At 39.5% G+C, this 27,171-nt stretch overlaps 3 protein-coding genes across 3 annotated transcripts; 1 reads left to right on the top strand and 2 right to left on the bottom strand.

The window, feature by feature from the left end:
- LOC129774283 (uncharacterized) lies at positions 1-3,094 on the bottom strand. The gene is made up of 4 exons (XM_055778000.1): positions 2,714-3,094; positions 2,046-2,657; positions 1,834-1,989; positions 1-1,772 (listed from the first exon to the last, which is right to left on the bottom strand). Exons 1-4 carry the CDS (start codon positions 3,092-3,094, stop codon positions 1,695-1,697), a joined length of 1,227 nt encoding a protein of 408 aa, XP_055633975.1. The 3' UTR covers positions 1-1,694.
- Positions 3,095-17,470: 14,376 nt separating this feature from the next.
- LOC129774282 (uncharacterized) lies at positions 17,471-18,750 on the bottom strand. The gene is made up of 2 exons (XM_055777999.1): positions 17,611-18,750; positions 17,471-17,551 (listed from the first exon to the last, which is right to left on the bottom strand). Exons 1-2 carry the CDS (start codon positions 18,748-18,750, stop codon positions 17,471-17,473), a joined length of 1,221 nt encoding a protein of 406 aa, XP_055633974.1.
- Positions 18,751-26,675: 7,925 nt separating this feature from the next.
- LOC129774281 (uncharacterized) lies at positions 26,676-27,171 on the top strand. Its single transcript, XM_055777998.1, has 3 exons — positions 26,676-26,906; positions 26,977-27,051; positions 27,118-27,171. The coding sequence occupies exons 1-3, from the start codon at positions 26,676-26,678 to the stop codon at positions 27,169-27,171; spliced, it is 360 nt and encodes a 119-aa protein (XP_055633973.1).

Raw genomic sequence — 27,171 nt, 5'->3', positions numbered from 1 at the left:
CAATTCTTTATATTCCATTCTATGACCAAAATTTTGTAGGTTCTATAGCTTTTGAGTTAGAAAATTTTGTAAAAATTCAAGAAACAACTTTAAAATTTTCAAAAAGAAGTAATTTAGTAATTTAGATTTGAAGATGTATGTATGTAAAGTTACATAAATGACCAATGTATTTACATCCACAACGCTTCACTGTAGTCTGAGATGGCGCTGCCTAAGACGAGTTGGTATGAAATTCGTCAGCAGTGTATTTATTTATCCCGCCACCCCTAAATAACTAGTCCCCGAACAATATCTTGAAGTCGCGGACACAAAGGACTCTGTTTCCCATTTAAACAGCGTGTCCGCAGATATAGAAAATGTTTGGTTTCAATGGTGCTAGAAATTTTTTTTGACAACCGACATTGCACTTGAGTCAACCAAAAATTTGGTTCACTGATATTGTTCTGAGAAAATTCAAATAAAAAGTTTCCTAAGGCTGTACCGTTGCTGCTGAGAACTCAACTTCTTATTCCACTCGGAGAGCGTGATTCACCATAATAGATAATAATACGACAGTGTCTACATTTTATTGGTCCGTTGATTGAGTTCTAAGGTCATAACTAAATAATACGGGAAATAAAAAGCGACATGAAATTTTACCACACATGATTCTGTAACGACGTACCGACAAGTTCGACGGAATTCATCAGTTATTATGAATGCTGTGTACACATTGATGCTATCGAGTTTTTTTTCCATTTTTCAGTTGTTAAAGCAATATCATTGTATAGTACTTTTATTCATATGCATCACTAGAAATTCTTGTTTAAAAATCCCGACATGTGTTCTATTTCCCACTAATATTCAAATATCAGTCCTGGTGGGTTCACCGTTCCGATTTCCCTGATGCAAAGTACTTCTGTTTCAAACAGGAAATGTGCTTGCTTTACTTCATGAACATTCAACTGGAAATGACACGCCTCGAACGCATTACCGAGGGCACACTTAAAGCAAACATATTTTATTGCGTTAATTTCCGGATGCAATTTAAACTCGAACGAATGGTATTTGCCATCGTCCCCAGCCCCACTTTGTCACCATACTTCTACCAAGGTGGGATTCCACTGAGGCAACACTGAAAGTCAAAGCGCACCGATCCGTTGGCTGTCAGATAGCTGACGACGCTTTTTGACATCTCATTTCTGTAGAAGGGTTGGGTGGTCGCATCGTGCTACTTGAGTAAATGCTGCAGGCCACATATTGCCACAGTGGAATCCCGGCTTCTGATGCGCACAAATTGGAGAAGATGAAAACATGCCAAGACAGTCATTTGATTTACTCCACTCGTTGGTAGTTTCGTATGAGTTTCGTGGGGATGGATGGTGAACCACCCTTTTATCTGCACATACCTATGCTTGCGGACCAGGTTGTTTGTCGGAACATGTTTCCACTAGTAAACAACACAAACAGATGTGTTTTCTAGCAACGACAAGATGCAAACGCAAATTAACATAATGAAACGAGATTGCGCGACATTTTCTCTATCTCTCAGTATCTCTACCACACTCTCCCACCCACTCAAGTGCCACCAATCACCACTACATTGCACTTACAAGGTAAATTCACATGTTTGCTCCATACGTTAGGTAAATTTTGTGGGATATTTGGTAACATAATTATGGATTCCAATGGTGAATTATTCACCGCCATCCTGACTAGTCCTCGATTTTAGTTATCAGAGATGAATCGAATTGAATTAGAATGACGAGATAAGATGTAATGTTTTGAATTATCTGGAATGATAAAATCTTGATTAAATTTTTTGCGAGTAAGAAAATAATAACCCGTGGATACCCTCATTCCCATGGTCCAATCACAAACAAACCAGCCGCACGAAATAACCACAGTCCTGTGGTTTAACATCATCGAGAATTGCATTAGCTGTGATTGAATTTCCTTATTTTCCGTTTCTCGAATCGCTTTGTGCACTAGAACCGCAGTCTTTTTTGCCTGTAAACAATATCTTAACTTCAAATACACTGATTTTACACCCCATACCGCACTACCTGACACTTGATGCCATCGAACATCGCGATCAATGCGATCGCCATTAGGACACAATACATACTGCACTGCAAGTGTACAATCGCTCTGAGTTTGATCCGATCCTCCTGGGCGACAATCGATCTGTACAGGGTGAACAAACTCAGAGTGACCAATGCTGTTGTGACGACGGCGATGAAAATAATCTGTTTGCTGAAAGTTCCGCTAATCATTCCAGCCACTCGATTGATATCACTCCTCAGGATCATCAAGTTTTGAAGTGTGGTCACCTTACAATCCTGACCGCGTGGCCCCGGGAGCTCCTCTAGAAACGGCGTGGTTGACTTTTTTCCAGGAACAAAGTGCACGGAAAAAAAATCGTTCAAGTGGCTCAATCGACAGTAAAACAGATAGCTCACTATGAACAGGTTCAGCTTCATGATTGTGAGGGGCCCGTTGAAGAAGATTAGGGAAAACAAAATCAAAAGCTGGATGTGCCAGGATTCATAGGCTCCCGAGAGGATGAAGATGGCGGAAACTGTGAAGATCGACCAAAATAAAAAAATGATAGCAGTCGCCAAGAGTATTCTCCGTTTTTGGGTCGTATGGCAAATCGGGGCATTCATCTCCTTGGTCTGGCAAAAAAAGATTTTGTTCAGTAAAATTGATACTACGAGTATGGAATACTGACCCGCTTGTCAAACTTGTTCATTTCGTGAAGTATGCGACACAGTTTCTGACAATGCCAGTAGTTTGTGATCGCTTCAAATGACATGTAAAAACTCCCCATGATGAAAACATACTTTGTTCCGTTGTATCTAACGGACTGACCGACCGCGGATGTGCTCCTCTCTAGTATGACATGAGAAACGAAAAATACATAGCCTTCCAAGAGCAGCAAAGTCAGGATAGCTAAGCGATTCCACCGAGACATAGCGATCCGGCAATCCTCCGTCTTCCCAACATCGGAATAGACCGCAACACCAAAGAGTTTGGAAAATGTTCGATTCAAATATATTACGTCGTAGATAGACTCACTCCGCTTGACGAACTTAAACACAGGCCAAGTCATGCTGTCAATGATGTCCACCAAATTTTTCCAATGCTATCTGACCTCTTGCCGGCGGTTGGTCACATTGATAATTCATGACCCATCAATGGAGCGTGTAATTTATCGTATTAATTAATACGAATCATAACTCAAACATGCCTCCGGCTAAACGAACCGCTATGTGATTCATTGCGGGGAGGGGTGTGATTAGCTAGAAACAATAGCACAGGAACCATGAAGGCTAAAAGTCGTAGTTTAAAGTGGATAGGCTACTGCAGACGGTGTTTGGTGGACTTCATTGTTTGCTCCAATATGAAGAGCTGAAATGGATGATCAGTTTTGGCAGTCAGTCTATCTATACTTATTTTCAAAGTTACTTATAGTTGGAAAGAGTCAATTTATTGTTAGGATGATTACATTTATGGTGCCGGTATCCCAGTCGGATGTATAGGCTAGTAGAGACATAATGTAATTTGGCATTTAACTCTTATTAGCTAGACAGTGAGAATACTAAGTTGGGTGGAATTTCAATGAAAATATAAGGCATAATCAAAATAAACCCGTTATTTTTGTAGTCATTTTAGGAGATTATTAGGCATAGTTTGAGTGAATCGATTTAGGTCAAATATTCACCGTTTTGCTTGATAACTTACTGCTATTTTGAAGAAATGCCATTATGCCTTTTTTCATAGAAACCCTCGTCTTCATTGCACAATGGTCAAGGAGGTGCATTCAATGGAAACTAGCATCTAGAGCTCGACAGTTATTCTCTAGAAAAAAACCCGTCTTCGACGAAGATGTTACATATGATAGAGCGCTCATTTTCATGTTGGGCCTGATCACGAACGTCACTTCACGGTGAAACCGAAGCGAATTGTATACAACGCTATTACGTGACAGTCGTAAATAGAGAAAAATTGGGCGATTATGAAGCAGGCCCTCCGAAAGAACCCAAAAGTTGTCAAATCGGAGGCGGACTTCAAGAGAAAATGGATTTCTGTTCAAAAAAAAACTACAACCTGACGTTGTACAGAACCTTATGGACGGGGCGAGCATACGGGCTTGGGCTCGAAGTATGAATAAAAAGAAAATGCCAAAAGTTGTTTAATAGTTTTTATTTTACTGTCTAAAATTTTCAAAAGGATCGGTCTACTGGGCGAATTTCTACAGCGTTTTTTCGTGATGCAATTTGATGTGACACACCCTTTAATCGCAAACTGGTCATTCTAAAATATACGCTTAATTAAATGGAATATAATCTCATACACTGTATTAATTTTACCTACATAATGTTCAAACGTCCGAAATTATGCAACCGACATAACGTTCAAACGCCCAAAACTATGCAAACGACATGTCTCTTATAGACGGGAATGAACACCTTCACTTCACGACATTTATTCTTACACGCAACTGTCCGTGACAATGATGATAGACAAAAAAAAGATTAAATGAAATGTGAGTGAAGTGAAAGCGTATGTGGCAGTGATGTCCGTGATCAAGCCCGTTAAATAAAAAAAATATCTTTCTTTTCTTTATAGATAAAGGGAAACATGGCTCGCCAATATTATAGTCCCAGTTATGTTAAGTAACTTTGTAGAACAAAGTTTTTTGACGTAGAACTACGTCTTACATTAAGGGTGCCAAATCAGAAAACAGGTCACGTTTTTATGAAATAAAGTTAACGTTAATAACTATTTTTGCTACGAACGGATTTTAACGATTTGCATACCAATCGAATCGGAAATTTTCTAAGATTTGTATGATATGCTATACATTGCAATCCCATTGTCTGTATATGGTTTGAATTGATGAAAATTGGAAGCATCCCCATTTCCTCATACATTTGTTTTGTCCGTTTGTTGTGCTTTCCCGAACAGAGCTGTCAATAAGGGGCAACTTATGCAGCCACTAGAATAGAAACAACGAAGGGGGATAGCAAAAAGAGAATATTTGCGAAGTAAACTCCACCCTTCCATAGTAAGTAAGCTGTCGCTAGCGTATTGCATCTCCTCTAAGGAAAATTCTCAGAATCTTTCTGTGCCCGAAACAACAAAGGTCGTATATTCTGCTCGTTTTGTGTTTTATGTTTCCCCTCGAGCTGTGAACGCTAGCGAATATTTCACTTAAAGTGCATCTGGCATTGCAATTAATACAACCATCGGAGCAATGGCAAAGCAGGCGAAAAAAGAGAAGAGTGCAAATGATTATAGGTCGTTTCTAGCCATCAATGTTTGGCTTTGTGTGTGTTGCTTGTTTTCGTTGCGCGAAATTAGAACTTGTTCATTTCCTGTATACGAGAATAGCATACCTTCGATACTTTTAGTTGCCATTCGTATTTGCTCTCGTGTGCATTGGCTCTGTTCTGTTGCAACAAGCTCCTAGCTTTGTTGGCGGTTGACCGAGAGTCAAGAAACGATTTTTCATGAACGGTCATTCTCGCGGTGTTTCATTTTTATCGCTGCAACTGTGTGCATCTGCTAGACGCGTGTTTGATGATTGTTGTGCAATGTGTGCATTGATATAAAGAAATATAAAGGAATCGTTGCTTCTCGAAATGATTCTATAAATCGCGCAAGCCATTAAACTTTATCAGGGTCCCGGAACTATTTACTAAAGAGTTATCTATGAATTTCGACGTATTTGCAAATAATAACCGAAATGATAAACCAACAAATTTAAAAAAAAAATTGCGTAGTTCTACGTCCTAAGCGGTCGTGTCCCGGATACAACCCCTCGATCTTTTTCTTTTTTTTTCTATCTCTTGGAATAGCCGATAATGCGCTTTTTTCTAAGTTGCATTAGGGTCACCTTGAAAAAAACTGTAAGGGGTTGTATCTAGGACTCGACCGCATATTTTCGACGTAGAACTACGCACTTATATTATGCAATCTACTTGTTTACCACTTCGAATATTATTTTAGAATGCATCGATGTTTTAGAAATAGATTATGTTCTTCGTTACAAATAAATTTGATGAACATCGTTCATCAAATTTTTTTACGTTTTACGTTTGATATGATACCTTGGACTACCAAAATATGTAAACGGAAGAATTGTCAAACGGTCATTGTACTTTACATTTCCCTCTGAAAATATTGCACATCTCATGTTTTCGTAGTTTTCGAGCCGCAAAAGTTCATTCACCTCTATTATCTAAAATGACGATTTTCCTAGGCTTTTCAGTTTAAAAGTACGTTTTAGGGAAACATATTCCGGTTTGCACAACGACAAGCGAATACAAAAGTACTCAACACCTAAAAATACCCCCGACTTGTATGTATTTACAAAGCGGATTTCCCCATATTTAATTTTAAAATAATTTGGAAGTCCGTGTTAGGGAAACACAGCTCAGTGGGAAAAAGTACCCCCGACTTGTATGTTTTGACAAAGGGTGTTCCCCAGGCACATTGATTTTGGAGTCCGTGTTAGGGAAACACAGCTCGGTGGGAACAAAAATATTCCCGACTTGCATGTATAATTGCAAAGCGGATTTCCACAGGTACATCGATTTTGAAGTCTGTGTTGGGGAAACTGTAAATCGGGCCAATCAAAACTTGTCAGTTAGGGCGTTTGAATAACGCTTGACATTTTACAGTTATTCAATTGTTCATCTAATGAAAAATAATATTTTATTAATTGTGATAGACGCGTAAAAATATTTCCTAACAATTGATGCAAACATCTTTCCGATCTGTTAAGAAATGTTCGAGTTATAAGCATTCGAAATACGGGTAGGGTTAGCACACAAATCGGCAGAACAAATGTATGAGAAAAAAGAAAGTTCTTCTAATTTTCATGAATTTAAACCGTTTAGAGATTAACGAATTGTAATGTTTAGCATATCAAACAAATCTTAGAGAATTTCCGATTCGATTGGTATGCAAATCATGAGAATTCGTTCACAGTGAAAATAGTTATTAACGTTAACTTTATTTCATAAAAACGTGACCTGTTTTCTGATTTGGCACCCTTCCTGAAAGACGTAGTTCTACGACAAAAAAAACATATTTTTGCTCTAACTTTTATATTTAAAATTCTACATGCAAAATATATTCAGAAGACTTTTAGAGCGTACTAAAGCAAACATTTTGCTATGCAAAATCTGTCAATATCTCAACTTTGCTCAAAGTTATTGATATTTTTTCCCCAATAACACGCTCTCTTCATTTGTTTGTTCTTCTTTCTGGGGCAAACATAAAAAATGTTTATTGTCAGCATTTGAAAGATCATGTTTGACTCTACAGATTGTGATAGTTTTAAAGCTATGTTATTTTTAGTATTTGAGTAAATTAAATTTCAAATAAGAAAGTTAGTTTTTTTATTTCATCGATAATTTTGGTTACCCTATTTTTGACAACATCAAAATGAAGGCGAACCAGCCCCGGAGGCTGAAAACCTCTCAAATAAAGAATAAAAAAAACATCAAAATGAGCGCTCTATCATATGTAACAACTTTGTCGATGACGGTTTTTGTCTAGAGAATAATTGGCGAGCTCTAGAAGCTAATTTCCACTTAAATGCACCTCCTGGACCATTATGCATTGTAGATTGGCGTAGAAATTCAACTGTCGATTTGCATAGTCTATTCAGGAACAGGTGAATCTCTTAGTGACATTGACTTATACATTGAGCCTCTTTTTGTACCCACTCAGACTATTAAGTGATTCCAATAGTTTTTGGTGGAACGTTTATTTCCAAGGAAATCGAAATAGTGCTTATGTGACTCGAATACTCCGATCACTCTATAGACATTTTACACAAATTACCGACCAGAGCATGGTATCGTTTTGTCTCAAATTTCGAACACTTAAGCTTTTTTTTTTTTTTTCCAAAATATATATTTTTATAAAGGCTCATATGGCGTTAGCCTCACGGGGCCAGGAGTTCAATACAAATTTTCTTATTATCTATGTTAGTAATATGTAACCGATTACTCGCGGTTGGCTCGAGGTTAGTATTACAAGTGTTTTCGTAATTCGGATGTTGCTGTCTCCAATGTTCTGTACGTGTGCCCGACACGGGATACTTCCTATTGGGATGCAGCTGACCATTAATCAGCAACGCCCCCCTAATCTGTACCTCATATCTAGCGTGGTGCGTCTTTCTCGACTCGAGGAATCCAGGATAGAATGGTCACTAGCCGGCGCAATCATCAGTTCGTGTAGAGTTGTCATGAGCGGTACAACCTTTGGCTCTTGTTGAATGATCAGTGAACTGCACAACCTTTGGCCCGAGTGTCTGTAAAGAGTGTGTGTATGTATTGCCGCGACTAAGTAAAAGTTTATCGATCGGATAGGAGGGATATGAAACGGGGACACAACGAAGGAAACATCATTAAACGTTGACATCGGCGTTTCTGAGGAACAGGTATAGATGAAGCAGAAGATCAGGATCACGGCTACCTAAGATATCCCGGACGGGGATATCCGATTGTCTGCCTTGTGCTCTTAGTGCTCTAGAGAGCTGAGAGCGAGCAGCATGGAACCGGATACACGACCAGACAACATGCTCGATGTCGTGGTAGCCATCGCCACAATCACAAAGATTGTTTGCTGCGAGCCCAATGCGATAGAGATGCGCGTTTAGGTTGTAGTGATTGGACATAAGCCGAGATATCACGCGAATGAAATCACGACCGACATTCAATCCCTTAAACCAAGCTTTCGTCGAAACCTTAGGGATAATCGTGTGTAACCAACGACCGAACTCATCTTCACTCCACATGCGCTGCCAACTAACGAGTGTGTCCTGACGAGGAATGTGAAAAAATTCGTTATAAGTAATTTGCCTTTCAAAAAGTGTGCCTTCTGAAGCGCCCACCTTAGCTAGCGAGTCCGCTTTCTCATTCCCCGGAATCGAGCAATGAGAGGGAACCCATGCTAAGGTAATCTTGAATAATTTTTCGACCAAAACACTCAATAGATGTCTTATTCTTGTTAGGAAATAAGATGAGCGTTTATCAACTTTCATTGAGCGGATTGCCTCTATTGAGATGAGACTGTCTGAAAAAATAAAATAGTGGTCGATGGGCAATGTTTCAATGATCCCTAATGCGTAATATATCGCACCCAGTTCAGCGACATACACGGAACAAGGATCTTTGAGTTTGAAAGAGGCACTGGAATTTTCATTGAAGATGCCGAAGCCAGTGGACCCGTTTATGCATGAACCGTCAGTAAAGAACATTTTATCAGATCTAACTTTCCCATATTCTGCCGAAAATATCTCCGGAATGTAATCGGAGCGTAGATGATCTGGGATTCCATGGATCTTTTGTCGCATGGACAGATCAAAATTGACAGAGGAATTGCAAAAGTATGGGAAGCAAACTTGGTTGGAGATGCCTGGTGAAGGGTGCACGTCGTGGGTAAGGTACTCATGGTATAAAGACATAAAACTTGACTGAGGAGTCAGTTGGAGTAGATTTTCGAAGTTATCAATCACCAATGGATTCATGATCTTGCAACGGATGAGAAATCTGTAGGATAATTCTGTGAACCGAAGAGTAAGCGGGGGTACTCCTGCCAAAACTTCGAGACTCATCGTATGTGTCGAATGCAAACACCCCATGGCTATACGCAAGCAACGATATTGTATTCTCTCCAGCTTGAGAATATGAATCCTGGCAGCTGATCGGAAGCAAAAACTGCCATATTCTAACACTGATAATATCGTTGTTTTGTATAACTGAATGAGGTCTCCTGGATGGGCACCCCACCATGTTCCGGTTATTGTTTGGAGAAAATTGATTCTTTGCTGGCATTTCTGTTTCAAATACGCAATGTGTATTCCCCAGGTACATTTAGAGTCAAAATATACTCCAAGGTATTTGAAAAACATCGAGTGCTTGATCGTTTTGCCGGATAGGTGAAGCTGGAATTGGGCGGGTTCGTGCTTCCTAGAAAAAAGGACCATTTCAGTTTTCTCCGTAGAGAATTCGATACCCAGCTTGAGAGCCCACGTGAACAGGTTGTTCAGGGTATCTTGCAAGGAAATTTGCAGAACTGCGGGATTAGTACCCGTGATGGAAATAACTCCATCGTCTGCAAGTTGTCTCAACGTGCAATCTCTAGTTAGACAATCATCTATATCATTGACGTAAAAACTGTACAAGAGGGGGCTTAGGCAGGAGCCTTGTGGGAGGCCCATAAAACTGTAACGAGAAGATTTCAAGCTGCCATGAGAGAAAATCATGTGCTTTTCTGAGAGTAAATTGTACAGGAATTATTCAGAATTGGTGAAAGTCCACGATTATGAAGTTTCTCTGAGAGAATTTCCATGGAAACTGAATCAAATGCCCCTTTGATATCGAGAAAAACGGAAGCCATTTGTTCTTTGCGAGCAAATGCGATTTGGATTTCAGAAGATAGCAGCGCGAGACAATCGTTCGTCCCTTTACCTAGGCGGAAGCCAAACTGCGTATTTGACAGCAAATTGTTCGTTTCAACCCACTTGTCCAAACGAAGTAGAATCATTTTCTCTAACAATTTACGAATACAGGATAACATTGCAATCGGCCTATACGAATTGTGATCGCAAGCCGGCTTGTTGGGTTTTCGTATGGCTGTCACTCTCACTTGTCTCCAGTCATGCGGGACTATATTCAGCTCCAGAAACTTGTTGAACAAGTTCAGCAAACGCTGTTTCGCCAAGTCGGGAAGATTCTTCAATAAGTTGAATTTAATCTTGTCCGACCCCGGAGCTGAATTGTTACATGAGAGAAGTGCAGTTGAGAATTCTACCATCGAAAAATTCTCATAATCGCCTTGGAGCGGAATGTCGCGTACGACGTTTTGTGCAGGAACGGAATCGGGACAAACCTTTCTTGCAAATTTGAAAATCCAACGGTCAGAGTATTCCTCACTTTCATTTGTATGGTTCCAGCCACGCATTCTCCTAGCCGTATTCCAAAGAGTGCTCATAGCTGTCTCCCTTGACAAACCATTGACGAACTTCCGCCAATATCCACGCTTTTTTGCTTTAATCAGACCTTTTAGTTTGGCTTCTAGAGCTTGGTACTTTCGAAACCATTCCACTAATCCAGTTTTCCTGAATTTTTTGAAAGCGGATGATTTTTCAAGGTAGACCTTTGAGCACTCCTTGTCCCACCAAAGTGATGGAGGACGACGTCGGAAAGTGGTAGCAGGAACACGTTTCTTTTGAGCTTGAAGTGCGCTTTCGTAAATCAAACTCGATATAAAGTTATACTCTTCGAGTGGAGGAAGTTCATGCATTGAAACAAGTGCTTCAGATATTATTTCTGCAAATTTTCTCCAGTCAATATTTTTCGTGAGGTCATACGCAATATCGACTGACTCACGAGAACCTGATTCATTGGCGATCGATAAAATTATTGGCAGGTGATCACTACCGTGGGGATCTTGGATTACCTTCCACGTGCAATCCAGGGATAATGAAGAAGAGCAAAGTGATATGTCTAGCATACTTGCCCGTGCAGGAGGGTTGGCTATTCTAGTTGCTTCCCCAGTATTGAAAACTGTCAATTTGAAGTTGTCGCACAGATCATAAATCAAAGTGGCACGGTTGTCATCGTAGATTGAACCCCATGCTGTTCCATGGGAGTTGAGGTCACCTAAGATTAGCCGCGGCTCCGGCAATGCCGCGATGATATCAAAAAACTGATGGCGGCCGACCATGGTTCTTGGAGGAATATATATCGAGGCAATGCAGAAGTCTTTGCCATTGATTTCTGTCTGGCAAGCGACAACTTCAATGCCTATCATCGATGGGAGAGTGACTCTATAGAAGGAGGGACATTTTTTTATTCCCAATTGTACGCCACCAAACGAGTCATTTCGATCGAGGCGAATAATGTTGAAATCGTGGAAATTCAGCTCGTCGGCTGAAGAAAGCCATGTTTCACAGAGGGAAAATACATCACAGTTAGAACTATGAACTAAAAATTTAAATTGATCTAGTTTAGGGATGATGCTTCTGCAATTCCACTGTATTACAGTGGTCAAATCCTTGACCTCTTGCACTGAATCAGGCATCGAAGGAAATGAACGCTGCTAAAAAACTACATTTTTCTTTCAAAAATGTTCTCACAATCGGAAGCAAACATAATACTATGCTTTTAAGAGGGTCATTTATATTTAGAGCATTTAAAATGTTGTCCACCAGGTCAGAAAGCGCAAGCAAACCAGATTGTGGCTGTTGCCTCGACCGCGAAAATGGAACAGACCGGGTGGGTGCTGCTCCGGGAAGTGTTGAGGACCCCTGATGCGTGGAAGAACAGCTTAAACCAGGAGGTACTTGCTTCGGTCTATTCTCAGCACGTTCAATTCGAGTTTTCATTCCAACTTGGGAAGTTTCGGTCGTCTTTCTGGGGAGTGAAGGAAAAGAAGTAATTTTTCTTTTCCTGACGGCACCCTGCGATGTACCGGAACTTCCTGCATTGGGAGCGTCAGCAACAGGTTCGTCGTTCTGCAGAATGGAGTAGGGATTGTCCTGAGTCGTTGGAACGGAACTCTTAAGCATTTCTGCATAAGTCCGCTTGGAACGTTCCTTTAAGGAACGCTTGATTTTTTCCCCTCGTTGTTTGTACACCGGGCATTGAATAATATCATGAGGAGTCCCGCCGCAATGAAGACACTTGTGCTCTTTCGCGCAAGGATTCTCATCATGGCTCTCTCCACAATCTGCGCAACGTTTTTTATTGCAACAATAGGCGGCCGTGTGACCGAGTTGCATACATTTGTTGCATTTCATTACCCGGGGTACAAACAACCGAACAGGTAAACGAAGTGCACCTATTGCAACGTAGTTTGGAAGGGCGGAACCCTCAAAAGTCACACGAAAAGAGTTTGTCCGATTGAGAACCCTTTTGTCATTTTTTTGTGACACAGATTTCAGTCGATCGCATGCAAGAATCTTCACAGTTTTTAGTGAAGAGTTCTTGAAGCGACCGACACCATCGATAATCTCTTTTCGAGTCAAACCCTTTTCGGTTATTACGCCGTCTATTTCGACGTTGCAACAGGGCACGTATACGCGATACTCAATCGCAAAGAGGTCGCAGCGCGTGATTTCGTTCGCTTGGGTCCTGCTTGAGACGACAACTCGTAGTTTGTCTGGCCCCATCCGTGTAATCTCGGTAACTGCAGAAAACTTCTGAGTAAGTTCCTTCGAGATACGAATGACATTGAGAGGTTTATATTTTCGTCTAAAGTATACAATGAATGGGCCTTTGGAGCCTTCATGGTATTCTTTTGGACGAAAATCCTGTTTTTCGTCAATGTCCTCATCTTCGGAACTTCCAACTTCATATACAGAAGTTTCTTCCTCAACTTCAGCTTCATCTTCCTGCTCTTCAGGAGGAGGATCGGTATCGGAAATATTCAATAGCGTCGATGGGGGATCCTTCCCGCCCTCAGCCATATCAAAAAAATCGGTCAACTGTTCGATATGAACAGAATATAATGATAATCAAAATAAATAAATAAGTGAAAAAAATATTTTTTATAGGGTTATGATGCGAATATTAAATTCAATTTATTTTATGTTAAATAAAATGATAAAATGAAAATAAAATTCCAATAAAAGTTCAACGGTATATAAGAAATAATGATCACCCCTAATGCCAACGTTTGCCGATTTGGTTAACACAAAGTTGAACAATGGTGTAAATCGTGCACAGAAGGTAGAAGGAATGATAGGGAAACAAAAGAAAAATAAATTTCTACTTGCCGCGGCTGTGTGGCGTGTGTGATGAATGTGTCTGATTTGGATCCTCAGCGCGCACCACTTTAAACTTCGCTCCACTCGCAAGCGCAACCGATGAAAAAGAACACTATTATTCGATGTGAAAAAAACACCTTTGTTGGATCGATTAAAAACTTGTCCGATCTGCTTGCGAGTTGTCGAACCATCGCTACCCATGTTGTTAAATGGCAGATGGCACTACGTCCGTCTCATGGAACATGCACATATGCGCAAGTAATCTCAATTCGTCTGAAGCAGGGGTTCTCAAACTATTTTGAGCAAACGACCCTTTTTCCAGACTGAAGTCATACCTCGGACCCCTATAGCCCAATTTCTTTGAGAATCCTTAGTTTTGTTTTTTTTTTCTAACTGAATAATTATCAATTTAAAAACATTGCAGTTAGTTAAATGAGTAAATTTGACATCATTTTCTCATGAAGGTAATCTGACGTAGTGGTAACAACCGTACCTCTCACGCAAAAGGTCGCTAATTTAATTTTCACTCCCGACATTATTGCAACAAATGGAAATAATGTGACGAACCAGCCAAAAGTGTTGAAAATCACTATAATACAGAAAAAAAGACATATTCGCATCATATTCAACATAAAATTTAGTAAATATCAAGTGTAATTAATAATTATTAATACAAATTACTCACAAACTATAAAAACATTCAAATCGCAAACCAACCTTCCGCAGCTACAAAATATCAAAATACGGTTCAATAGTTAGTTACAACCTGAAACCTCCGCGGTCGTTGATTTTCAAATGGTTCCTTCGGTTTCGGGTTGTTTGTAACCACACTGAAGCCTTTTTCGACAAAGTATGATGATGAAAAAACGAGAAGACATATTTCAGCAATGTCCCACAACACAGGATATTGTGTTTCAATTTTGTGTTGTAACCAGAACTTATACAAATCTTGGTTGTACTCCTCATCTGTGCTGATGATAATCAACTTTTCTTGCATTATCACCTTGATTCATTCCATGGCTGTGTAATGCGTCCAAGTGAGTATATGATATGATATAACATGATCTTGAAGCTTTTGTGTTAATTTTGACAAAGTCTTAAGTTTAAGTCTTCACCCTGCAGCTGAAATACAAATCCAAAAAAGCTAAAAATCCTGCTGAGCAAGAGCTTCTTGGTGGTAAGTGAACTTAAGCGTGTAGAAGTAACCGAGTATAGATTTCGTCGTTTTACTCAAATAGCTGAGCAAATACTAAAAGAATTGCTCCGAAGTTTATTGATAGTACTTAGTGTTGTACGGTACAGATTACAGACTTCCGTCAAAAAGTACAGATTGGTATAGATTTTCGTAGGACTACGTCTTTGATTTCTATATAGCGGAGTCACTCTACGAAAAATTAATAGATTGCAAATGCATATTACGCAGAATCGTTCTAACGATATATGTTATAGTATATACCATTAGACAGCAAGTTCTTACAACAATTTTATCGCCTGAGACATCAACAGCGGAAAAAGTAAAACAAGTGAGCAATTTTACGAATAAAAGAGGTATGTTTTGCGATCGAATACAAAGGTAAATCTTGTATTAAGGTAATATTATATTATCAGGCACGTAGCATAACCGGCACGGCACGTTTCATGCAAGACAAATATTATTGCGTTTGTTTCAAATGTGTATGCGTATATATAGCGGAATGGCTCCGGACATACACAGCATGTTTCAGACAAATGCATGAAGGAAATCTTAAAAAGAATATGTTGCCGGTGCCGGGCACGAACTACACGGGCGAGTAGCACCATACATACAAATCAAACGTCGAAGTTCGTGGTATGGGTGCGTTCGTCGCTCTTCGGTACGACATCAGTTCAATCACCAGTTGCTACGATTGGCTCAATTTCGTCAACGTCAATTTCCATCTGCGCTGCCGGTCCGTACAGAGGAGTAGCTATGCCTGATAATATGAATACATCATGTATTTGTCTGCCCGTATCGGTACGTGCCGTTTACGCTACGTGCTGGGTAATATAAAACGGCCTTTATGCATTCTTTCTTTCAGCTTGGTTCCCGTGAATGTTGTGTGCAACATAAAGTTGTGTGCGATAATTCGTTCTAGCAAACAAAAATTAGACATCCAGTCTATGTGCAGGAAAAAGGTTGATGTAGATGGCGAAGTGGTTTGATATAATGGCTAGAATTCCTTAGAAAAGCATTACTTCAGCGATACCATGATGATATTGTCAAGGCCCACAATGTCAATTTGTGTGACGTGGAATAGAGTCGGCACACGAACATAAGTTCAACAACAAAGCTACCTCTCCCGATGTCATAGAACGTAAAACGATGAATTAATTAATTCAGTTTTTTGCATGAAATAAAGGTAATTACCTTTAATGTTTAGAAAATACACGGATTAGAAAGTGCTCCCTTACTAACTGATCTATGCTTTACATTTGATTTTTCGCATAAAAACAAAGGAAATAGAAATTATTCGATTTTTAGTTGAATTATTAAGCTATTTTCTATTATATTTCTATTATCTATACATTTTTCCAGTGTATATTTTATTTTACAAAAATCGAATATTCCTACAAGTCGTTTTCGACAGTTTTGTCAGTATTTTTACAACTGAGCATAACTTTTTAATTAAAGTTTGTCCTAATACATTTTTTTCATCATTTTAAAGTAACTATCAGACTAATCTGTCTACTATACAGGAATTATATTGCTCTCTTTCGAACGATTGTAATGAAACCTTTTTGTCTTCGGGACTGTTCACCAAAAGAGTCTACTATAGGTAAAAATGATATAACAGCACAAAGTGTTACATCGACCAAGTTTTAAGCGTGTTTTCTCCCAATGACTTATCACACATACCTTATACTCAAACCATATTTAGTTAGAAAAGCTCTAGTTACTAAGAACCCAAGCTTGTCCCACGTTTTGGGGCAAACTTGTACGCTTCATTTGTTTGGATTCCACGAACGAGATCGTTTCCTTCGGTGTGGATGAGACGAAGGCGAACCATCGGTAGGCCTTGTTAGATTCTTGGCAAAACAAAAACTTAACCATCAAGTGTAGAAAACATGGATTATTTCGTGATTCATCAGTAACAGAACGAAACACGAGAAAACTCGTGAGTGGTCCTTAATATGTTAAGTTCTTGATATCAGTTTATTTTGAAAGTGATTGTCTTCTTTCAAACACGTAAGGAGAGTGAGTGATTGCGATGATTCGGGATGCCACATAAATGAAGAAACACAGAGACACATAATGTATCCGAAATTTCGTCAAAATCACATCGATTGAAAAAAATTTTTTTTTAATATTAAAGTGTAGTTAACCACCTTTATTTAAACTCCTCAACATTTGATATATTTATATTTATATTGGAACTCTACCCAGATAAAGCTGGTTTTATGATTTCGTGTTCTAAGTGACTCGTCATAAAACTATATATATATATATATATATATATATATATATATATATATATATATATATATATATATGTGAAATACATATGGAAAAGATATGTTGTCTATCCACTGTGTCATGACTTTCTAGGCTTTTGGCGTTACGATATTGTTAATGAACAATTCTTTAACTTCTAGGCGGTTGGTGGATTTTTTTCAGTTCAAGTGAAAAATTTGCCGAAGATTCATCTGCAGTGCGGGTTCTCGGTTTCGGAGGTTTTAGATACCATTATTGCCAGTTACCGTCGTCTGATCGAACTGAAACAATATCACCAAGTAGGTACTGATTGCCCCCACGGCCTGGAAGTAGTTACCATCAGTAAACACACCTATATCGCATAGCTGCTAGATAGACTTACCGAGAACAAAACACGGACGTCACCGTCGTTAAATCTCAACTTGACGGCAGCAGTTTTAGCATGAAGCTGCCTTGCAACTAGCCTCAAGGCCGCCACCATCCGGACATCCCTGGTTGTGTTGTTAAGCACTTTGTACACGAGTCCAATCGTCTTTTTCGCCTCCCACGTAACGGTGGTATTCTGGAAGACCAGTGACACGTAAAGAGCTGCATAGTACACGTTCAGAAGACAATTTTGTAGGTTCACGAGAACGAGAAAACGCTCGCCACTGAGCACTGATCGGTACAGCAAGAAGATATTGAAGGTGGTGAAGAAAACTCCATTTAGCGAACCCAGAATAAGCTGAATCCACTGGGACTCGCAAAAAAGGTCCAACGCTTCGGTAAGCTCGGCGTGAATGTTGGCAAGCTTTTGGATTGTATCGATCCGGTCACTCGAGTGCAACACCATCTCCTTGATCCAGATGAACTGCTTTCGGTTGGAGGTATCGAATTTGAGAGAGATCAGATGATTGATGTGTTGATAGCGCTTATAGATTAGATAGATTGGCAACGTGTGGCTGCCGAATATGAGCAAGTACACTGTGTTAAGAATAAATCGGCAAAAGGCGAGGAAGAGTGTGCCCATTCGCTCGTCAGATTCCACAACGAGAAGAGCGTTGGTCACCAATTCTGTTGTGATCAATATTAGTATATACACTACCGACGCCCGTAAGATAAACCGTTGTTGAGCTGTATGATCGAGATTACTTTTGAGCGCCTCAAATTGATTATCTACCGCATAGAGCTTTCCGAACATTTGAATAAACGATCGGTATGTCAAAGCATTTACGACAGTAACCACAATGATGTTGAAGATGGTTGCGGCCACACAGAGCGGTGGACCGTAATCCAAAATGACAGAATCTTTGTGTTCAGTGTTCAGCAGGATTCTGGAGTACACTATGAAGACCATCGCTTCCATCAACAGCAATCGGATGAAGTTCAACAGACGCGGTATAGTGACTTGGAGCTCAAGTTGGTCTGGTTGTCCCGAGATTCGATGGAACGTCATTCCAGCGATTTCGTTCGCCCACCGATGGAAGCGTACAACCTCGTAGATAGTCGAGGGGTAGTATGTGGTGAAACAAAACACTTTCATTGTGTTCTAGCAAGCGGACACTGGTTCCTTTCAATGGGACGGATGTCCGTTTATATAGAGAGCCTTATTCGGTCGCTGAGGGAAGGAAATATGATATGCGCAATTACTCCGAAAGTGGTAATTATGATGATTTCAATTTATTAATTGGTTCATCGGGTGGGTAATAATTATACTGCAGATGAGAAATAGAATAGCGTAAGCCTATAACTAACCTGTGATGGGAATTAATATTGATTAGTGGATATACGATGTTACTTACAGTCTAAATATTGAAAAAAAGAAAATTACTATTTTCAATTCAATTCTCGTGTTATTTTTATTTATGGAAAAAAATAAATTACTCTTAATTCCAGATTTCCGTGTTTTGGATTTATTTTCCTTTTCCCCTTTAGGACTACGTCTATCTTTCATTCCACTTAATAGATCATACAAAATGTTACGTTTCTATGAAATCTTATTAATATTAAGGGGGTTTCTAGTCTACAAATTAAAAAAAAAAAGTTTTTGAAAAGTTTTTCACATTTCTGAAGTTTGAACATTTAAGAATATGCTCTTGGAATTCTCATTATTTACCGAATTATACCCATTTTTTACCGGATATCCAATCTAGAATGACTTTGACTCAAATCTGTAAACGCGTTTTTCTCGAAACTACTTTTTTCAAGCTGGCGTTCGCAATATTTAAGTTCTTCTGAACCAATTCATTCCGAATTTTGTATGAACACCTGGCAAACTTCGTCCCACCCAAAATTTATTTTACACATTCACGTTTTTTACTAAGCGCACGTTCATAGGTCCAATCGCAGAACTGTTCATTGATCGATTTTCTAATCTACGCTTTAAAATTACCTTTTACTATAGAATTCCTAGTACTCCTACCAAAACTCGTCATTATAATATCAGATTATTTTTAGACACAATTCTCGTTCAAGATTTTTCAACCACTTACAAATAACATGTTTCTCCGTTACATGGAATAAATGTTTGATACAGAAAATATGATAGAATAAAGACAGCCCTAAATCGGACAATTCCTTTCTCGAGTTTTGCTCTTATCAACACATTCGTTGATCCATTTTTATTTATATAGATAGAAGAAGATATAGGAGTGCGTTTTATCACTTTAAAAAAGATTTCAATTGTCATGTTTGGTTGAAATATATGTATTACTTTAATGGGACCCCCTCGCCATTTCAGAGGAGGGAGGAGTGTCGAACCAACATAGAAACATTTATTGCATATTTCCAACGTTCAAGTATTGATAATTTGATATTAGGTGTCATAGAACGTCAAGCATACTGAAGTAGCCGAAATTGATAACGAAATTGGATGCTCAGTAGGTCGTAAAACTGTGCTACCTGCAGCTTTGGAAAATATACTCATGAAGTACTGTTTGAACATGGATAAAAGTTTTTATGGTCTCCGTCGCGGTGATCTTCGAAGGATGGCATTTTTATTGTTTGTGAAGAACCGAATTTCTCATCCTTTCTCCGTAACGCAAGGAAAAGCCTGCAAAAAGGGACTAAAATGCTTCATAGACACTCCACCCCCTCTCTAAGGGGGAGCTGCCATACAAACGAAAGACAAATTTCTGCATGACTCGAAAACTAATCAAGAAAACACCAAATTTGGTATGCGAAGATTTTAAGGGGACACAAAACGTTTCTATGGTAAATAGACACTACTCCCTTCTCTCTCAGGGGGGCTGCCATACCAATGAAGCATACATTTTCGCAAAATTCAAGAACTAATCACGCAAATGAAACCAAATTTTGCATGTGAAGGTTTTAGGATGCAATAAATGTTTCTATCGTGGTTCGACACTCCTCCCACCTCTCTTAGGGTAGGCTGTCATACAAACGAAAAACAAATTTCTGCATAACTCGAAAACTAATCAAGCAAATGGAGCTAAATTTGGCATGTGAAAATTTTAGGGGACACGACACGTTTCTATAGTGAATAGACACTCATCCCTTCACTCTTAGGGGAGAAGATAGGAGGGGTTTGTTTCTATTCTATCATATTTTCTGTATCAAACATTTATTCCATGTAACGGAGAAACATATTATTTGCAAGTGGTTGAAAAATCTTGAACGAGAATTGTGTTTGAAAATAATCTGATATTATAATGACGAGTTTTGGTAGAAGTACTAGGAATTTTTTAGTAAAAGGTAAATTCAACGGGGTCGATTAAAAGACCAATCAACGAACAGTTCTGCGATTGTACTCATGAACTTGCGCTTAGTAAGAAAACGTGAATGTTTGAAGGTATTGATAACAAAAAACAAATTTTGGGCGGGACGAAGTTTGCCGGGTCAGCTAGTTACTCATAAAATGACGCAAGTAATACTACGTTGAGACGGAGAAGTTTCGCTAGGAACGTTAGTGCCATTCAGGAAGAAGAAGACATTTCATTGCATGGAATATTTCCACTGAGCGGCGCGAGCAATCGATACAGCAGCAATATTTCCAAAATTAACATATGGTGTTGGCTTATCACTGCTACAGTGAAACTGAAAATCGAATTTATACGAGTACCGTTCTGAATCATATTTCGGACGCTTAAGGCATATGATGCAGAAAGCAGATCTAAACTTTATGCTAAGGTATTATTTGGTTGATATTTTCAATAAAATAGCTCAATATGAATTTAAGCTTTCTACTTTGGTACCTATTTGATTGAAAACATAAAAAAATCATCGAATAAAATGCTTTTCAAATTAAGCGAATAAAAATCAAACTTCGGACACTAAATCAAATTTCGAACAGATTGAATTCAAATTTCGGACACTTTATTTTGTAATCTTTCGGACGAAAATTACATCACACTTGATTATATTTTGTGTCTGAAATATGATGTTGTCCGAAATATGATTCAGAACGGTACATACAGAAGCCGAAAACTTCTAAGAATCTTAATCCCAGAGCGGGCAATTTATACATCTGGCTCGATGCAACGTGACAACGAAAGAAACCGTAGTAAGCTAACGTCTGAATTGCATGAAAAAATCTATTTTATTCGTTATATTGCTTGCTTATTTTTTATTGCCCAAAATTTGTTTTTTTTTGTTATCAATACTTTCAAACATTCACGTTTTCATACTATGAGCAAGTTCATGGGTCCAATCACAGTACTGTTCATTAATTGATCTTCTAATTGACCTCGTTTAATTTTGTATGGCAGCTCCCCCTTAGAGAGGGGGTGAAGTGTCTAACCACCGTAAAAACATTTCTTGCACCCTAAAACCTCCGCATGCCAAATGATCGGTGTTGAGTCAGACCGGACCATGTGACATTTTTATGATTTCGAGAAAAACACGTTTGAAGTTTGGTGCTATAAGGGGTTTTCATTGAGCGTTCAAAACAATTTCGATAAGTTATTCCTACTGTACGCGTGATTTTCCAAATCTGATAAATGTGTAATGTAGTTTACAAAATGTTTAGCCTAATGCAATCAATAACACGATATTTTTAGTTTTGCGACTTGGTCCTCTCTAACTTAACACCGACCAAATTTGGTTTCATTTGCTTGAATAATTCTCGAGTTATGCAGAAATTTGTTTTTCATATGTATGACAGCCCCTCCTAAGAGAGAGGGGAGGAGTATCTAACCACCATAGAATCATTTATTGCACCTTAAAACCTTCACATGCAAAATTTGGTTCCATTAGCTTGATTAATTCTCGAGTAATGCAGAAATTTGAGTTTCATTCGTATGGCAGCTCCCCCTTAGAGAGAGAGGTGGAGAGTCTAACCATCATAGAAACATTTATTGCTCCCTAAAACCTCAATATGCCTAATTTGGTTTTATTTGCTTGATTAATTCTCGAGTAATGCAGAAATTTGTGTTTCAATTGTATGGCAGCCCCCCCTTAGAGAGAGGGGTGGAGAGTCTAACCATCATAGAAACATTTATTGCACCTCAAAACACCAATATGCCTAATTTGGTTTCATTTACTTGATTAATTCTCGAGTAATGCAGAAATTTGTGTTTCATTTGTATGGCAACCCCCCTTTAGAGAGAGGGGTGGGGTGTCTAACTACTATAGAAACATTTATTGCACCCTAAAATCTTCACATGCCAAATTTGGTTTTATTTGCTTGATTAATTCTCGAGTAATGCTGAAATTTGTGTTTCATTTGTACAGCAAAAAAAAACATCTTTGACCGTATCGACGCATGTGAATCACTGCTGAATCGCAACAAAATCGACCCTTTCCTGAAGCGGATGGTGACTGGCGATGAAAAGTGGGTCACTTACGACAACGTGAAGCGCAAACGGTCGTGGTCGAAGCCCGCTGAAGCGGCTCAGACGGTGGCCAAGCCCTCATTAACGGCCAGGAAGGTTCTGCTATGTGTTTGGTGGGATTGTCAAGGAATAATCTATTATGAGCTACTTCCCTATGGCCAAACGCTCAATTCGGACCTGTACTGCCAACAACTGGACCGCTTGAAGGTAGCACTTATGACAAGGGGCCATCTTTGATAAACAGAGGCCGCATTGTCTTCCATCAGGACAACGCCAGGCCACACACTTCTTTGGTGACGCGCCAGAAGCTCCGGGAGCTCGGATGGGAGGTTCTTTTGAATCCGCCGTATAGTCCGAACCTTGCACCAAGTGACTACCACCTGTTTTTGTCCATGGCGAACGAGCTAGGTAGTCAGAAGTTAGCCACAAAAGAGGCCTGTGAAAATTGGCTATCCGAGTTTTTTGCCAATAAGGAAGCGAGCTTCTATAACAGGGGTACTATGAAGTTGGCATCTCGTTGGGAACAAGTCATCGAACAAAATGGCGCATATTACTTAAAACAGATGATTGTAACTAATTTTATGAACAACTGAAAATTAAAAAAAAATACCGCAGGACTTTTTTGACAGCCCAATATATAGATTTTCACTATCTATGCTGGGAATATTTCCTATTAGTTTATGTATGTGGAATCAAAATACATTAATTGAAGAGATAATAATGTTCAAAATCTCTACACTTTCTTTAGCCCATATAGTGAAACATAAGACGTGAAAATATCTAAGCATAGAAAGACCGATAGCAGAAATTATATCATGTCACTTGTTTGAAATCTCCTTGCTAATCAAAACATCTCAAATCACATTACTTTCGATGTTAATCATATGAATTCCTTTTTCAATCACTGATTATCCCCGCGACTTTCCAAATACACTTGATCGAAATTCGTCCGACATCAATGGAGAAGTTTTCGTCACGAATTTCTGGAATCCAGTGGACTATTCCAGCGAAATGCGTAAAAACATTTCTTACCAATTGTCCAGTTCACCTGGGTTGGAGACATTCGTTTCGGGCAGCTAATCAACAGTAGCCCCAACTGTTATGGAAACATATTAGAGTGAAATTAAATTTCTCAAATGAAATCATCCCAATCCAGTAGAAACACTCGGAATATAATGCGGCATGACGTGGGCGTTCGAGTGGGTGCCTCCCTCGTTCGGTTCCCTCAATGCTGGGCTCTCCCGTTGTTTTGGTACTAAATCAAATATACGTTGAATAAGTTCGGGCGAGTTTGCTCCTCTTTGATTAGAGCCGTTTTCTTCACTTTCCTGGCGCACCCATGGGCGACTTTATGATACAACTTTGGGGTATCCAATTGCTAATTTTTACGGATGGCGTAAGTTTCGGAAAGTTTCGCCGACTCAATTGGTAATTCCAGTCAGGTTCTTGGGTGCGAGTGTATGTGGATGTGTGTGTGTGTGTGTGTGTGTTCGTTTCCATGCTGACATCGCCTCCGGGATGATTGAAGCTTATTCTCCAGGAAGTGTGTTCATTAAACTGTTCGCCCGGTTCAGAGAACACAGTCCAAGCTTACATGATTATTCACTTGAAAGAAACAACAGGACAAATGTCTTGATGATTAACCTTATTAGTGCGCAAATGCTTACTGTCGGAAAACCGTTGTTCATCACAGTTCCAGTGGCGTAGAAGTGGATTGGAAATACGATTTCACTTGGGCACTAACAACCAACACACGTTCCATTCCGGATGTGAAGCTAACTCGGTCACCCTTTTTCGGGTTTCCTGTTGTTTAGGGAACAGCACAGCGGTAATGCCACGGGCTACGTCTTAATAACAATCTTGACGAGTGGAAAGGGGGAAAAACTTCGGAGAGATTATCATATCTATTTTCCGAAACGTTTCCCATTATCACCTCCCGAAATTATCTTTATTCGGTCGAGAACATTCGAATCAATTCCCCCGCAAGCTGCGGGTGCAACAATTTGTTCATGTGAAACCAACCAAAGTAAACCACCTTCCGAGGAGTTTTTCTCCTTCTGCCAACCGTGTGCTGAAATCGGAAAAGTTTATTCAGTCTAATTTCCACGTATCTGCCATCAAATAAAATGATTTTTTTTCCATTACTCCCAAGCTTCCAGCTTCCCATTTTCCTACGTTGGGAAGATTGAATCACGAGCCGCGTGAGGGCGCGCTCTGTCATGGCGGAGCAAGTCATTGATAGAGATCTAGTTTCATTTTGTTAACGTTCCGCTGAAGGTAGTGGGAGGAAGGAATGGTTGGTTGGCAATGTCTGTTGATCGGCACGCGGGTTCCGTATGATATCAGTTAATAATAATCGAAATTAATGGACTCAATTTGTCACACGACTAAATTACCCTCCGGCTGGCTTACGTGCTCTGTGCGTACGAACGGGATCAGATAAGGGGGCGCTCGCATCCTTCGAAGATTACCCGTTCGAATTTTTATTCTGCGTCTCTTGTTGGGGTGTTGAAATCGGAATCAAATCGAAAAAGATTATCAATTGAACGACACATAAAATATTGCTTAATATTGTTTAAAATTTGAAGTCCTAATTAAAGCTCGTTAAAACAGACTTTTCCTGGGCTAAGTAGAATACCGCTGTCAGAGTGTACATCCCCAATCCCTCGGAATCCACATGACTCTAATTTAAATTGTTCTTTCACACGATTATCCCTTTCAATTCACATACAAACTGCGTACGGTGTGTGGCCAGCTCTTTCCGATGGACGGTCTCAAGTTTATCCAGACCGTGTCACACTGGAGTGGCGCCACGCCGTTCACCTTTACCGATCGAACAGTTAAAGGTGGTCGGTCAGTTGTATCATGGTCCCGTTTGGGTTCCATCATGGTCGTGTTGAAAGTTGTGATATCGATAACCTTTATGTTGCGAGAAGTAGACCAGAAGATATATGAAAATAGTGGCTCTCAATTGTTGGGCATTCTGTCGTTCCTCACGATCAGGAGTGGTTATCTCGCAGTTCTATGTCTGATCACCACGAGTTTGGTGAAGAAACCCCTTCTGAGAAAAACTGTGGACAATTTGATGCGCGTCGAGCTACAAATGCAGTCGCTTGGTATTGAGGTGGACTGCGCTCGCGAAAGGCGATTTATGAAATTATCCTTTGCAATATCCATGTGCGTCGTTACGATCGCTAGCGCGAGTGGTTTGTTTTCATTGATCTTGGTGAATAGTTTGCAGAAACAGATCTGGAACTATGTTGGGCAGATATTGCTTAGTTTCAACGGATGTGTACTCTCATACGCCATTATCGGACAAATTTACATCATCTACCAGAGAGTCCTTCTGATAAATAAAACACTGAGGTAAACTATTTCGTAAGTTACCCATTTCAATATCGACTTCAACTCCGCGATGTGGTTTTCTTTAGTGAAGATCTACGGGTGGAGTTACTTGAAGACCGATCGAAACAGGTTTTGAAGATTATTCGTCAGTCGTCGGAATATCTCCACATTCGAGTCTCAGCAATAGCCCTTCTATATGATGATCTACAGAAATTATCGATGAAAACAAGCTTCTACACATGGGAAATAGTAAATATACTATTGATATGATGGCTTCCTTTAAAACCCTTTCACGTATTTCTTTCTGCAGATGCTCTTCCACATTGGGGTCATGGTTGCGTATGGTATACTAACCTTTTTCGCTGGCTACCGAGCCTTGCTGAAAGGCAGCTTCGCGAGCATCGTCAATACCGGAATGCACGTAATTTGGTGGGTGCAGTATTGTACTGTGGCTATGGGCTTTATCACGGCGGGACATCTGCTGGAACAGGCATCCCAAACAACGATTGGTTTGCTCGGCGTGGCGTTGACCAAACAGAGGGATATCATGGTGGCGAAGAAGGTGAATAATTTTTATTTTTATTTTTATATCTCTAATGACCTAAATAGTGTTTGGTTTGTTTTGTTTATAGATCCGAGCCTTCATGTTTCAGATTGGGCACAATTCGACTAGGATTACCACATTTTTCTTCGTTGTAGACTTATCGGTGTTCTACCAAGTGCGTTGAGCTTGTACTGATATTGAGCGCAGAATAATTTTGCTTTTATTACAGGTGATCGCAACCGTTACTACATTTCTTTTTATGTTGATTCAGTTCGATAATTGA

This window comes from Toxorhynchites rutilus, chromosome 3 (genome assembly GCF_029784135.1).
Source record: "Toxorhynchites rutilus septentrionalis strain SRP chromosome 3, ASM2978413v1, whole genome shotgun sequence".
Lineage (NCBI taxonomy): Eukaryota > Metazoa > Arthropoda > Insecta > Diptera > Culicidae > Toxorhynchites > Toxorhynchites rutilus.
The sequence above is the reverse complement of the archived record's forward strand: the minus strand, read 5'-3'. Positions and strand labels throughout refer to the sequence as shown.